General features: G+C 51.0%; 4 protein-coding genes across 4 annotated transcripts; 2 read left to right on the forward strand and 2 right to left on the reverse strand.

Moving 5' to 3' along the window:
- Nucleotides 1–453: 453 nt before the first annotated feature.
- BU25DRAFT_424029 (uncharacterized protein) lies at nt 454–945 on the forward strand (the record flags this gene model as incomplete). The annotated part of the gene is made up of 1 exon (XM_033708249.1): nt 454–945. One exon carries the CDS (start codon nt 454–456, stop codon nt 943–945), a length of 492 nt encoding a protein of 163 aa, XP_033558768.1.
- A 3,105-nt stretch (nt 946–4,050) lies between these two features.
- Nucleotides 4,051–4,939, reverse strand: BU25DRAFT_413469 (uncharacterized protein). Its single transcript, XM_033707044.1, has 3 exons — nt 4,814–4,939; nt 4,706–4,760; nt 4,051–4,647 (listed from the first exon to the last, which is right to left on the reverse strand). The coding sequence occupies exon 3, from the start codon at nt 4,614–4,616 to the stop codon at nt 4,281–4,283; it is 336 nt and encodes a 111-aa protein (XP_033558769.1). The 5' UTR covers nt 4,617–4,647; nt 4,706–4,760; nt 4,814–4,939; the 3' UTR covers nt 4,051–4,280.
- A 2,971-nt stretch (nt 4,940–7,910) lies between these two features.
- On the forward strand, nt 7,911–8,240 carry BU25DRAFT_413474 (uncharacterized protein). The gene has a single exon (XM_033707045.1). The coding sequence runs from the start codon at nt 7,924–7,926 to the stop codon at nt 8,140–8,142; it is 219 nt and encodes a 72-aa protein (XP_033558770.1). The 5' UTR covers nt 7,911–7,923; the 3' UTR covers nt 8,143–8,240.
- A 3,827-nt stretch (nt 8,241–12,067) lies between these two features.
- On the reverse strand, nt 12,068–14,124 carry BU25DRAFT_398863 (cytochrome P450 78A3; the record flags this gene model as incomplete). The annotated part of the gene is made up of 4 exons (XM_033704922.1): nt 12,068–13,214; nt 13,323–13,371; nt 13,534–13,806; nt 13,915–14,124. 4 exons carry the CDS (start codon nt 14,122–14,124, stop codon nt 12,121–12,123), a joined length of 1,626 nt encoding a protein of 541 aa, XP_033558771.1. The 3' UTR covers nt 12,068–12,120.
- Between the last annotated feature and the right edge of the window lie 15 nt (nt 14,125–14,139).

Below are 14,139 nucleotides of genomic sequence, written 5' to 3' on the forward strand. Positions count from 1 at the left end.
CCGCTCACAAGCGCCCGAGCAATACCCTCCGTTTGGCTGCTACGAGCTTACGCAAGATGATTCGGAAACTGCTACAAGCTGAGAAAGCTCCCACGGACATGAATCTTCGAAGAAGCCATTTTGCTCATCAATAACATCCTCGCAGATAGGGCAAGAGCCCCACCATCCCTTGTACTTTCATAGACCCCAACCTCCTGTAACTAAACCTTGCATTACCAGAGGAGCTACTGCTCCTCTCGTCTTCCATAGTCTCCCACTCACATAGGACGTTTAACCAATCAATCAATCAATCAATCAATCAAAATCCTCGCAGACCCTGTCCAGTCCCGTTTGGCCAGCAGGATCGTAGTCCGTACACCTCAAGCACGGCCGTCTTACCCGGAAATCAATCTGCTACTGAACTGCAACCGTCATCTTGGACTGCTATATCTCGCTCGCGTCGCAGTATCGAAAATGGAAGCTTCTGTACCGTACATCTACTATACCCTTCTGATCTATCATATGATGCATAAGAAGGGCAGCCTTACATTGATCTGGCATGATGCTGAATTATTCTTTCAACAATACGAGTGTGAAGCGATCTTTGACCAAAATGCCGCACCGACTACTTGGGATGAAATATTGCGATGCTTCCGGCGCATTCCACATGCCAGCAAGAACCAAAATTTCCTTCAGCCAAGCCGGCTCATGGAGTTCGTCTACATGGACAGCAAGATGCAATCTACGGCAAGTGCAGCACAGCTTTGGGCGTATATCGAAAACCATACGCAAACCGGAGAGAAGTCTCAGATGGCAGAAAAACTTTCCGTCCGGAAGGCAATGACTACCAGTGAGCAGTTCAAGTGGCATTTCAATTACCTGAGTTTCCAAATCGACTTCTGCGACCCAATCACTGAACTCACAGCCACTTCGCTCTTCGAATACTTCGTTGATACAGACAACTGAGGTGTATTGTTGGAAGACCCAGCTTTGGAAGAGACAACCAGTGTAAGGCAGTGCTTGGCTTCCAGTATACCTTTGGAGCTACGTCAGACAGATTTGCTGTTGTTCTTGGATCCCATCAATCTCGGCTTGGGTGCAACTCCATCAAGGCGTGGGCCTTTCGATGCTGACCCTAGAAGAGTACTTCAACTCATAGCAGGGTGCACTGCTTGACGATAGGGTCAGAAACAAACTGTTTGGTCGTGTCCAGACCGCTCGATCTTTGCAGAGAAAGGAGGTGTGGATAAGTGCTACAGCTAAGCAAAGCAAGAAGGCTATATCACTTTATGTTTCAGCCTACAAGGAACGCTTTGCCTTAAGAGAGTCATAGTTACTCCCGCCGTTTACAGAATTTGCGAGACGTGTATTCCGTTCGGTTTCGTGAGGGAAGCCCATACCATATGCAGTACTCGTTTCAAATTAGCCGTGATACTTACAAACACTCATCGCATCGAAAGATGCCACCATACGAACACGATCAGCCTTGGCGTTTTCCCGCATTAGCATGTGACGACGATGTACCGCTCTAGATGTCTGGGTCGCAATTTCGGATACTTTGAATACGTAGAGCGAGGCAATGATATTCAAATCGACAACGCTACCCAGGAATGGAGGCTCGATGAACGTGAGTGCGGCGGAGAACAGGGTGGCATGGGTTGAAGGCCTCCAGGGCGAAGTCTGTTGAGGTTTTGAGGGACGTCAGGAGGGATAACGGACTTCAAGCTGGTACTTTTAGAGATTTGTGACAATGGATGTTGACGACGAGCACCAGAGTCTGAAGGATTCCAGGGAGAGTCTGAAGGATTCCAGGGAAATTCGATCCTAAAACTGAGTTTGACCCTGACCACATATGTCGAGAAGCGCGTACACCCGCTCTCAAAGGAAACTTGACCTGCGGATACCTATATGAGCGAAAGGCGTGACTTCTTTTCGTTGTTCGTGTTAGATACATCGTTGACAACATCTTCGAGTTGTGAAATTGCAAGCAGTCGTTGCAGAGTCCCTCAATGCTTTTCGATCTTGAAGTGTGTCTTTAATATTCGCAATTTGTCTGAACTGTCAGAAACATTCAGATGGAATTAGCGCCTAGTATATTGGTTGGCAGTCTGAATGTCTCGCGTTGTTTCGTTGGGTGATGTCGGCGGCTTCCTGGTGAGTGGAGAGTAGACTTCTGCACTCTCATTGGTTGGCAACCCTTGTCAACGCTGTCCCACGATTGACGTCTTACAACATCAATCGGTGTTCGACAACAGTTAACTGAGACGCGTACGCGACTATCTCGAACATCGAATTTGTTTTGTGATCCTTGAATAGAAGTATTGGCGCGTCGTTATAGTCATCGTTCTCATGACGTCTGGTGAGGATACGGCACCGTCTGGAAATGCGCAAGTAGTAGGAGCCAAGCAAAAGTATCATTGCAAACTCTGGGCTCAGATTCCCATTGGCACGGCGGGTGCGTTGCGCCCGTTCCGATATGCCAGCAATATGCGGGAGCGCTATGGGAAGCATGATAATCCTAAACGGGTAAGGGTTGTCATGCGGGAGGACCTCGAACAACAACGACAAGCAGCACGATTGGTAACGATGAGTACTTTGCCTCGTGAAGCCTGCGGCTTCTGAAGTCATGTCCTTGCTTTGCCTATATTGGCACAAAAGTGAGGCAAGATTGAACTCTTTCGCCCAGAAATCCAAGATACGGTGTTGGCTTCCTCGATTGGTCCACGACCTGCTTGAGATGTGTACCAGTCATGCACACGATTGCTGGCTGCTGCCCAATGCATCTGGTTGACAGCATTGAGAGACACATGCTCTGAATTGCACCGTCAGGAGCCCTGCCCTGCTGACGATACATCCAGGCTCTTCATTGGACCACAGCCTCCGACATGCTCACGAGTGCCGGCAATGCCTCGTTTGCCCTGGAAGATGGTAGTACAAGACTCGAAAAGCTGTAGATAATAAGCGCCAGCTCTACTCGCCATAATGCCAGGACTGTCATGAAAGCTTCAAGATCTCCAGCTCGCCCTCACCCTCGATCTCCATCTCTTGCAACATTCGACATCTTCCCACCCTGGCAGTATACCACGCAGGTGACGCATGACAAACTCTTCAGCTCTGATGCCCCTGGGCGACCTAACATCGAAATGGCATGGTATAGGAACAGGGCCCAGGAGGGCTCGTCGTGAGTGATCGGCTGCATTTTAGGCCACTCAGAGACCGCCACGTAGGGTAAGAGTTGTTCGACGTTGATGCTGGCCTAAGAAACTGACATGACGTTCTGCTCAGTCCCAGGGCACCCTGCCATATCTGCTTGCCTTTTTGTCGACGAGAAAAGATATGTGCGGCTTCCACGAAAAATATGATGCAACACAAGAAACACAGCGTTCTGTAACGAAAACGCGCGCTGCAGTACTCAACGGAGCAAAGGAAACCCTACCTTGGCACGAGAGCCCTCACAAACGCTATGGAATCCTTCTCGACGAAAGATCTCGACCTTCATACAATCGCAAACCTTGCAGGACAGCCTGGAATCACAAGGGGCTTGCATACATCGTCCTGTTGCGTTGAGTGACGAGCGAGCACGATACATACCGCTGAGTATGGAACGCCGATTCTCGAGCGTACGAGCGGATCCATAGGTTGATGACAGATGCAGGCGCATACATGGTGTCGAACGGGCTGCTTTGAGAAATTCAGAAGGCTGGATGTGCACGGGCCAATGGTGTTTCCTCGGCGGACACTGCAAGAGCTGACAAAACAAGACTAGTATCATCACGTGCACCTGCGAACCAAAAAATTACCCCTCGCGCGTCACAACAACACCTCATCGACCCTCCGAGTCCGCCAACACATAGCAGCCGTTGCTACTCCAGATGGCAGCGCATTCTCACGTACGGTCGGCAACTGGGCCTCCAAGTTTGGAAGCGGGACGCCGTACCTTACCCGCTGGGCCGTGCACGACCACTCTTTACCTCTATTTGTGGCTACGCGACGTTCACGGATTGGACAGCTTCGGCCCCCATCAATGGCACAGCGGCTATCATCGACAACTTCAAGAAAGCAACCAATCATGCAGTTTCGAAACATTTCATTCATCATTGAAATATGAAGTAGACACATTGAAAGAAGCGATTGTAAGAGGTACCGCCCGGCAAATTCCTTCTCACCTTCCACCAGCCAGTGTCAATCTTCACTGTGTCATACCAGCCCCAGACGCCGATAATGAATGGACTCAATCCGAAAAAGAAACAACTCCAGGTTGTACATGAGACTTTAGACGCCACGCTTTGATCGCCGCCAGCTCAGTGTGTCTGCTGCAATCTACGGCTGCGCTCGCAGCCGAGCTCGTAGATCTCGTAGTCCAGTCCTCGGATTATCTCCATCGATTTATCGATCGAAGCACGAAATTTGCTGCCATCGCGCTGCCAGCGACTGATGCGTTCGACTTCGGCGGCCCGGCGGCGCATCTTGGTGTCAATCTTCTCGCAGAGCTTGCACTTGGTACCTGTGGGAATCGTCTGCATGATGAGCTTCATGCCACACGTTTCACCGATTCGGTACTCCTTGGCACAGTGCTGGCGAAAGTGACCCCACTTCCAGTCGCCGCATCCGAATCGATGTTGGTCGTAGAAGCACATGTTTCAAGTGTAAGAGCTGGGTTGTTTCGAGCTTACCAATTGTTAGCCTTGCCCTACGGATGCTTGGTCGACAGCGCCTGTCAACTTACCTAGCGTCTCGTCGTTCAAACAATTGGTCTCGATGGTTGGACTGTGGTTGGGTTGCTGGATGGGTCAGCTCAGGGGCCATAGTAGACTTGACTATCGACAACACATACAAGATGGTTGGATGAGAGGAGGTCCCTTGTAGAAGCCTGGGGTCTTGCTGTGAGAAAAAGAGGAGGCACAAGGATGATGGTGTATCAAGACTTGGAAGATGCTCAGAGATGCCTGTCTCTGACTGGAAGTGTGGTCGAGTGTGAGCTTGATGAGTTCATTCTCAGGGAGACTACGCCGCTATTTATGCTCTCAGACGGACAGATCCCGCCCACTCGTCGACTGCACTTCGTTACGGGCCTTTGCCGCTGTCAAACCAGAGAATGAGAGCATGGCCTATCCTTCCACCGAACATGGTGGTACCCCACCTGGCCGCGTCCAACGATATTGCCACGATCAACGGATACCGCCCATTCTGCCGCTAAAGCACTGCGGAGACGGGCTGCAATGATACCCTAGGCCGTGCCGGCGTTTCCAGCTGCAGAGAGATATCACATTTGCTAAGGGATCACCGCATTGTGGCTCCAGGAATTGCGCGTTCTGGTCCAGTGAAAGCGAAAATCCCTCAACTTCCCTGTCAATGTGTATCAGACGGCGCCAGTCTTTGATTCCGGATGTCTTTGGACGTGCGGTTCGAACCATCGAATGTGTAGTAAGGCGAGTTTTCGTGAAGCGAGATACGGTCACGTGCCGCAAAAACCATGCCGAGCGATGGACCGGTCCACGAGTTCTAACGAGCGAACAACTCATTGGCCAATGGCAATCACTTTGCTGGCAAGTTCAACATCCCGGAAGCAAACGGGATTCACGGGCCAAGTTCAAGCTGCAGTATTTCCTACGTCTTCCCAGCACGGAGTCTGAACAGACGTTCCCCCGAGCCATTGGTCAGATCTTGCGCACGAAACGTTTTCAGCACTTTGGCTGGTACTCCGCATTTGCTCGCTCATCAAATTCCCGCCTGTTGTTTCGTGTCCCGGCATTTCCTAATCTGCGGTCTCTTGGGGTTGACCCTAGTCTTTCGCATCAAGTCTCGCTAATCATTGTGTGTAGTTCGATACCCATTCACCGATGGCCTTTGATCGACCCTCGCCTCCACTGAGCAGTCAAGCCGTTATTCTTGGCTGACACGAAGTTTGCCAACCCCTCAAACACGAGCTTAAGGCACTGTCGGCCAGTCACCTTATCTGCCCATGCTGCAGCGGCCAGTCCTGGATATCACATCCGGTCATTCCATACCTCCACTCGTATGGCACGCTAGCAATGACCGCATGCATGTTGCATTGCACCGTCGGTACTCTTTCATTCAGCTGATCAGTCTCTCCACTCCACGGCTCGGTCTTCCCGCATCCGGCCTATTGTTGACTTGCTAGGCTATGCACGCTGACAGGCATGCTTCTCTTAGATGACAAGATGGCGTGAAGTTTATGCGGAACCTAGCCCGTCGTTGCATGTCGAATCAACCATTTGGACCCCGGACAGACTAGAACCTGCCAAATCATGCCCCATCGGAGATCCACTGACGTGGCGAGCGCGGTTTGGTTGATCGCTGAGGAGGGCATATCCCGAACCTTCACCTCGCAATCAGTCATGGGTGTTACGAATCAATCCGTATTGGCTCCCGCACTTGTTTCCGTAGGTTTTGGAAGAAACGCATATCCACAGCCCGCAGGAAAGTGCGTCACACTTAGGCAGATTCAGTCTACTGTTGGGCCACTCTGACCGGTATTCACGCCAGGGCTTGAGTCTGGCTGAAAGATGTGCCAATGGCTTCTAAGATTGTTAATATGGTGGCAACTTGATGCAGCATTTCTCAGCAATTGGACTGCCACAATCACTGAAAGAGTAACATCTCCATACATCCAAACCAATGACTTCCTTCACGTAAATTGGCTTTTCTTTCTCTCTGACACCGCGCATTGAAAGCATTGAAGGTGTTGGCTTGGAAATCTGCAGTATGAGATGCTAGGAGTGAGGTGTTGTTGTGTTGTCTGAAAGCGGTCTCGCGTCGTGCACAGAGCCACACCAGCCATCATAACAAACACCAGAACTGCGGCCTTCCTGCGGCCGTCCACCAACCTTGCAAATAGCACATCGACCAATCGATATATTGCTGATTTCTGCCTTATTGCGTCTTAATGACCCTCTGGTGCTCTCTGTCGTCATGCTAACAACAAACTTGGCCCCAAAAGTGGGCGTGGACTCGTCCTTGAGCCATCAGCTGTAGTTCTCGTTACGACCTGACGTTGAAATTCGCTACAAGGCAGTCCGCATCGCTACCAACTCACATGACGAGAAGTTTGTGCTGGGTGCGGTGCTCGCGCATAGACTGCGGAGGGTAAGGGAGCATGGTCGCACGCAATTTTGATCAGTGGACGAGTTCGAGCTGTGCGTGTGTGGGTCGGAAACGCGGTCGCCGGACCTTGCACTGTGAGTGGTGGGTATGGAGGAGTTGCTGGATTGGTGGGTTACGGCTCTTGGGGTGGGTCGGTTTCGGCCTGGCCTGGCTATGTGCATGTCCCCGCGGTCAGAAGTGAAATGGTTGGCCAGATAGATTGACGTATGTTACATAGACACCGAGATCTGAGGTTCTGGGAGGGATTTGAGCAAGGAACTGATAGTCAAACGTGCCTGATGGTAATGTAAGAAAAGGTTGATAGTAACACAGAAGATGCTGTTTATCATGGTGTTGCGGACAGGCAGTTGGCGGGAGCTGCAGTACGCATCACCTCAGCCAGAAGTGCGAGGCAGGCAAGGAGGCGGGGTCCCAGGCTGAAATCTCTGACTGACCATGCCCTCCTCCAGCATGTGCAAGGAGCTGAGGACTTTGGCTCGACGATGGGAGGCTGCGAAAATGCACCTATCATCTAGCTGCATATGCAAGGCAGTAGCAGAGCGGACCAACCTGAATCGGTCGTTACTTCGATCAACGTCGGGCTGACAAGCGGACGACAGGCCTACCCTTTTGCGGTCAGTGAGTCTAAATGAAATGGTGACAACGAGTCATTCTGCTCGTATGGTTGAAATGGTCTATGGTGAGATCATCTTGCGAAGACAGTGCATCACATACATGTCTCCCATAGATTACGGTATCGACATCTTCAAGACCTCCGGTACTCAAGAGGCTGGTTTGCACGTGGCAGCTCTGCATGATGAACAATAAAGGCAGGAAAACATGTCCAGCGCGGTGTTTCGCCCTATGACGCAAGTTGAGGGGTACAGGTGCGAGGTGTCGTACGGAGGCAGAAACCCCATCAACCGCCGAAGGGTCTTCCTTTGTTTTGCTGCAGTACCGCTTGGCCCCACGGTGACCCCAGCGTTTGCATCAGCTGCGCAGTCCCAGGAGCCTGGGTTCAAGAGTCGTCGTGCATGTGTACAGCTCTGTGTTCCCTAAGACCTTCACAGTTGGCGTTCGCAGGACTTCCTTCTCGATACGTGTCACGGAACAAACCATGTCTGGAGGATACACGCGGAAAATAATGATGAGCCAATTGCCGAACTTGCTTGCAGCAATTCGGACAAGCGCGCGGCGAAGGTACTGTGTATCAATGAGCGGTGTCAGTCGGCTCAGTTGCAATAGGACCGATACGCTATGCTAGGTCAGTATTTGGTCTTAGGGGCAATGGTGGGGTAGAAGTTCGACGGAAGACCCATGGAAGGTGACGTTGTGTAGACGCCTGTGCCACCTGAAACGTTTTGATATTCTGTCGGCGCGAAAGTGAGCGCTTAACAGGTCTCATCAGCAGGCCGTTACAGTATCCTCAGAGCTTCCCTCCTGCGCGGCGTAATCACGTCCGCAACGTTCCTTCTGACGCTGTTGGGCATTTAGGTCAGAAGCGAGTCCGCCTTAGATGGTTCAGACGTGCAGCAGCGTGCGTCTTTAGTGTCGTTCTGTTTAAGCGAGAGAGGCAATTATCCCAGTCCGAGGGTCGGCCGTTGGGAAAAACGACAGCAAGCCCCATCAAGTGGTCAAGGCGTACCCTTCTTTCGCAGAACCTTTTCGAGCATCAAGTGGTGCGTGTCGAGTGTATAGAGGTTCGCAAAACCCATCTTTGCTGCGCGGAACTGCAGGACTGGAAGAAAGTTCGTTCGATGCCGACCCAAGCACCAAAGCATACACGACCATTAAACAGCTCAAGAGAGATGGCTGAAGAATGGTCTCTAGAACCGCGGATGTACTTGAGGAAATGGTTGGAGTATTGTCTGGGTCCACCTGCGCGTTGTTCCGATGAAAAGCTCAAGCTGGGGCTACGTTCTGATATATGATCTCGCAAAGCTCAAAGGCTAGCTCTGATGGCAGCTCATTTCAGCCCTGCTCGTAAAGGGTGATCTTCAAATAGTTAGCTCTCGTTGTCACATTGACACACAACGGGCTCGGACGGGGTAGACGCGTGCTGATGTTGATACACGTGGAGAGAGGACCACGCAAAAGATGTAGGTGAATTTGCGTCTTCGAGCGGGATGCTATGCTAGCTGACTGTACCTTTAACATCGAGCACACAAGAACGCGTCACGATGGACGTTGCGAACGCGTCGAATGTCTGGTTCACGTCCGAGCTCTGCTGACTAAGCTTTCATCGTTTGAGAGCTTCGAGTTGCGGCTGCTCCTTTCTTCATCCCTCGCCATCAATGCCTAAGCACAAAACAATCGACTTAATGCGCTATCGAACACACATAAGCCAGGCTCACGACATGCTCAGGATCGAAGCCGTTCATCGCGTACAGCAACAGCTCTGATGGAATCTGGGCAATCACGTGTATTTCTAAGAGTCGTCCACGTTGCGCACATTAATGTCAATTGAAAGCAATATCCCAGCGCAGTGCAGCTAAGCCATTATACGAGACAAATATAGGCAAGCTGTGTCGGTCCCTATATCTACCTCATATGACGCTGAAGGTAAGCGCTCATCAACACCATCTCTCGTCTGCTTGCATCTTGAAGCCTATTCTACGCCTTCACTCCGCTGAACCGCTCAGCCTTCTCCAGTTCATCTCGGCCATGCTCTTTGATAAGGGTTTCCATCTCTTCGGCCAACTGGGTTGCCATCTCGTTACCGACCTTCGGTTTCAGATGCATCAAGTTGATGAATAGGATTGCGTAATGTACCAATTTCACCGGTTCCTCGGTGAAGCCAGGTTGTACCCAACTTGAGTTGTCCTGGCAGTTTTGCTGCTTCTTCAAGGATCGGCATGGTACGGTTGCGGAAGCTGAGTTCTTGGCCACCAAATCTTCCATCTCGGACTGTGGAAAGAAGTCAGTATCCCATGCGTCCTGAACGAGAGACGATCAAGACAGTCATAGGCTGTCCGGTCGTCTAGCGATAGTGGCGACTGTCCGAGTGAGGTCTCCTCTCCATACCAAGCGAGCGGTTGTTCGGCATCATCGTGCTGTATTGAAAGGTAATTCATTGACCGCAGAAAGTTGTAAACGCCAGATAAGCAACAATGTTTGACCACTTTTACTCAAGAGCAACATTGGCGGCGTGTCGTTACTCAACTTGCAAGCAATTCAGGGTACCGACAAGCGCTGGGTTGTGCTACTTCAGCCATTTATGAGTGAGATGATTCTCACCCAGGATACACCCTACATTCCTGTTGGTGTTGAGGAAGTTGCTCGGCGGAGCTGTAGTAGTGGCATAGAGTTCTGCCAATGCTTCCAGCGTGGATTGAGCGAGCTCTTTTGTCGAGTCATACGGCATGGGGCGCTTCAAGCCAAGACCAAACAGCCCATCCAGAATCATATGGAGATGGAATGGGCCTGTCTTACTGACTCAATTGTGCCAAGGAACTCGGTAGCTGTTGTGTATACCTCCTGGGTCAAGAAGTTGGTCGATGGAATCGGTTCGTAGGGTTGAGTATACTGCCAATACAGTAGTTACTTTGCTGCAGTTGGCGAGAAGAACTTTGCTAGACCGATGTGAGTCACCTCCTCCTGCTCGGGACGCCTCATAACAGGCTTTGCCTTGCGAGCCTTAGCTTCTTGACCATGGTAGTCAAGATGAAGCAGTCCAGCTAAACCTCGTGTCCAGAATTCCTTCAACTTCTCGTCATTGGAGCTTGGGCCGAATTGTGGTGTCTTTTGCTAGAACTCCTCACTTGCTTTTTTAATCATCATCGTTGCCGCATGCAGTAGCGCATAAACTATTCGCAAGGTGATCTGGCATGCAACATAATGAGTCCATATCTTCTGTAGAAAGCGACAGATAGCCAGCATTTCCTCCACGTAGTCGTACATGAGTTCAGACGTGCTGGTTCCACCGGAATTTAGCCTTTGTTGAGCTGGGGTTGGGGGTGACAGGCGCTGCACCCTCGAAAAGGTGTTCGGTCATGCTTTGGATGTACCGAAATTTAGATGTACCGAAGACAGATATAGTACATGTGGCCCTCGTACACCTTCTGAAGGTCACTATCGTCGGGCTTGAGTCTACAATGGATGGCAACTTCTTCGCGGCCTTGTATAGCAGCGAACAGTGCTTTCTCGAAAGTCTTCGGAAATGGTATCGAGCCCTGCCCTTTGGTGGCAAACAACGAGGCTATAACCATCTAGTTCCATGTAGGTAGCCCTATTGTCGTCACACACTGACTGAGGTATGTTCTCCTTTAAAAGCTCGACCAGGGTGTCGATGGCAATGTTGTTGGCCTTGTACAGAGGACAACTAGCATGTCCATGGCTGATTTGATAGATTCGATGATGATTCGCAACAACGGTTGTACAACAAAATGTTAGTGTTTGCTTTGTTTCGACGATAGAAGTCGAACGAGGAATATGCTGGGGTTGATAAAGTTGGTGGAACGTGTTGATCGAGTGCGTTTTTAATGTAAGAGCAGAGAAGAGCTTGCCTGATATTTTATCCTGAGCAGATACGGTTGCCTACCAACAATAGTATTTCACTACCATGGTCCGAAGTGTGGGACCATAGTGTCCCGAGGTCGGGAGGAATCACGCTCAACATCTCGACTTAGTCAGGTCACACTGTTCAAAGTGAATAAATGTACGCCAATGGACAGTCAGTCTAACGCGGGATCATCAATGCGAATCATGGTTCAGGGTCCACTCTGTCTATCGATGTATCGCTAAGAGTGCCGAGCCCTGCAAGACATGCCTTTTGAAAGAAACGCGCGAAACACTTATCTAACGGCTGTCATAAAGACTTAATGCGCTCGGTAAGATGAAATGGGGAAATGGTCAAGCCAACCAGATTGGCCAACAATGAGGCAATCGTTGTTGCAGGCAAGCACGCTGGTATCGACTCGACGATTGATTGATTGATTGATTGCCGCTACCTTGACAGAACAAGCACAGAAAGATTGACACCTGAGAACACCGTTCATTTACATCTCATATCCCCAATCTACGCGGCAACAATCCCTCTCACGCCTTCTCCTCTCCAACCTCCCTTAACCTAACTCTCAACCCACCCTTCGGCCTCGCAGTGATGCCTCCCTGAATCTTCAACTCCCACTCGCCATCCTCAAACTCGATCTCAAACCTGCCCACCAAACTCGCCACAAGGCACGCAAACTCTGCCTTTGCAAACTCCTTTCCAATACAGCTCCTCGGGCCATGCAAAAACGTCGTAATCGCATAGTTGCTCTCCGCACCCCCGGTGTTGGCGTGGTTGCCGAGCCATCGGTCAGGGTTGAAAGAGCGCGCGTCGGGACCCCAGAGGTGCTTAGAGGTGTTGATGGCCCAGGGGCAGATTATGACGGTGGTGCCGCGGGGCACGAAGGAGCCGCAGATTGTGGTGTCATTGGCGGTGCTGCGCATCGTCAATGGTACTGGTGGGAAGATTCGCATTGTTTCGTTGAGGACGGCGTTGAGGTAGGGAAGCCGGTCGATGTCGGTGCTTGCGATCTGGTCGCTGGGGTCTAGAAGTGCAGGGAGTTGGGAGCGGAGTTCTTCGCGGAGGCGTTTTTGTGTCTCGGGGTACTGACATAGGCAGTAGATGGCCCAGGACATGGCGCTGGCGGTTGTTTCGTGGCCGGCTGCGAGGAAGGTCATGAGTTGATTCACAAGGTCTTCGTCGGTGAAGCAACCTGACTCCATAGCTACAGACAAGATGTCGTGAGACGGCTTTTCGCCACGCTGGACCTGGCCGCGCTTTGCGATAATGAGATCGCGGGACACCTTTTTGATGGTGCCGATCGCTTGACCAATTTCATCGTTGCGCTTCAGTGGGAGGTTGACAGCGAGCCAATGAGGCAGCATGCCGAGCAGAAGTTGAACAACCTGAGCGCCGCGGTTGCTAGAGAAGATTTTCTTGTAGGTTTGGAAAAGCTCATTCTCTGGGTTCATTAAGGAGTCGAAGTCCTTGCCCATGCCTGCTGAACCGATGATGTCAAGGGTTGCGCGAGAAGCCCAGTCACGGACTTCAATTACAATTGAGCCATCTGGAGCCCGGTCTGTAATCTTGAGAATTCGATCTGTCATTTCCTGGCTCTTTCTCCAGAAGATCGGGTAAAGATCTTGGTTTTCATTAGCTTTGATCATTCTCGAACCCCATGTCCCGCAATCCATTCGCAGTGCTTCCGTCATGCTCGATCAGCCATTCACAGGGGAAAACTAAAACATACCTTTGACATGTCTGAACGCGAAAGCCGGCATCAGTAGCTTTCTCTGGCGCTGCATTTTGTCAGTTCCATAATCACATTCAAGTTCTCATCTACTCTCTCAGCACACCACCATCCCTCAGCCTCCCCCTCAAATCCCGCACTTCTCGAAATCCCCGGCGTCTCCACCCCCTTCACTAACATTCTCCCCTCGAAACAAGGAATAAGTACATACCTTATGCTCATCCCCCTCTGCCAACAAAATCCCCACCCCAAGTAATCTCCCCAGACCCTCCCTAATCCTTGCCGGCTTAACAAACTCATAGTTCCTCTGCACCAGCACCTCGGCCAATGCTTTCGGACTCGTCACCAAAACTCTGCTCTCGTTAAACAGCCAGCGATAGTACAACACGCCGTCATTAGGAACGTTATCAATCCAGTCCCGTTGTGGTTCCCCAGATGGGTCGCGGAAGATGCGCGGAAAGTGGCCGAGGAGGGGGTGGCCGTTCTATTCCACATGAGTGAAAGGGATGAATCGCCAGCTCGGACCAAAATGATGATGGAAGGATTGAGGTAGGAATTGGAATTGGGGCTGGAGAAGAGGGGAGAGACGTACAGGTGGTTGAGGCAAGTGTCTCAACGGGCTCAGGAAGAACGGATAGATCACGATTTTGTAGAACGCCTGCGCGAAGTACTGTATCGCGAAAAGCGCAAGCACGGTCTTGATATAACCCCCCTGTGTGAAGGGGGACTCAGGCGCATACTTCTTGCTGAAAAAGGTGAGTGCGCATGAGGACAGCAGGAGTGCGCGTTTGGGGATGGTCATGGTGGTGAGAAAGTG

This window comes from Macroventuria anomochaeta (assembly GCF_010093625.1).
Source record: "Macroventuria anomochaeta strain CBS 525.71 unplaced genomic scaffold BU25scaffold_30, whole genome shotgun sequence".
NCBI classification, from domain to species: Eukaryota; Fungi; Ascomycota; class Dothideomycetes; order Pleosporales; family Didymellaceae; genus Macroventuria; species Macroventuria anomochaeta.

What these genes read in the sequence shown, in the direction of transcription:
- BU25DRAFT_413469 (XM_033707044.1), bottom strand. Translation starts at nt 4,616, where the DNA reads ATGTGCTTCTACGACCAACATCGATTCGGATGCGGCGACTGGAAGTGG.
- BU25DRAFT_413474 (XM_033707045.1), top strand. Translation starts at nt 7,924, where the DNA reads ATGTCCAGCGCGGTGTTTCGCCCTATGACGCAAGTTGAGGGGTACAGG.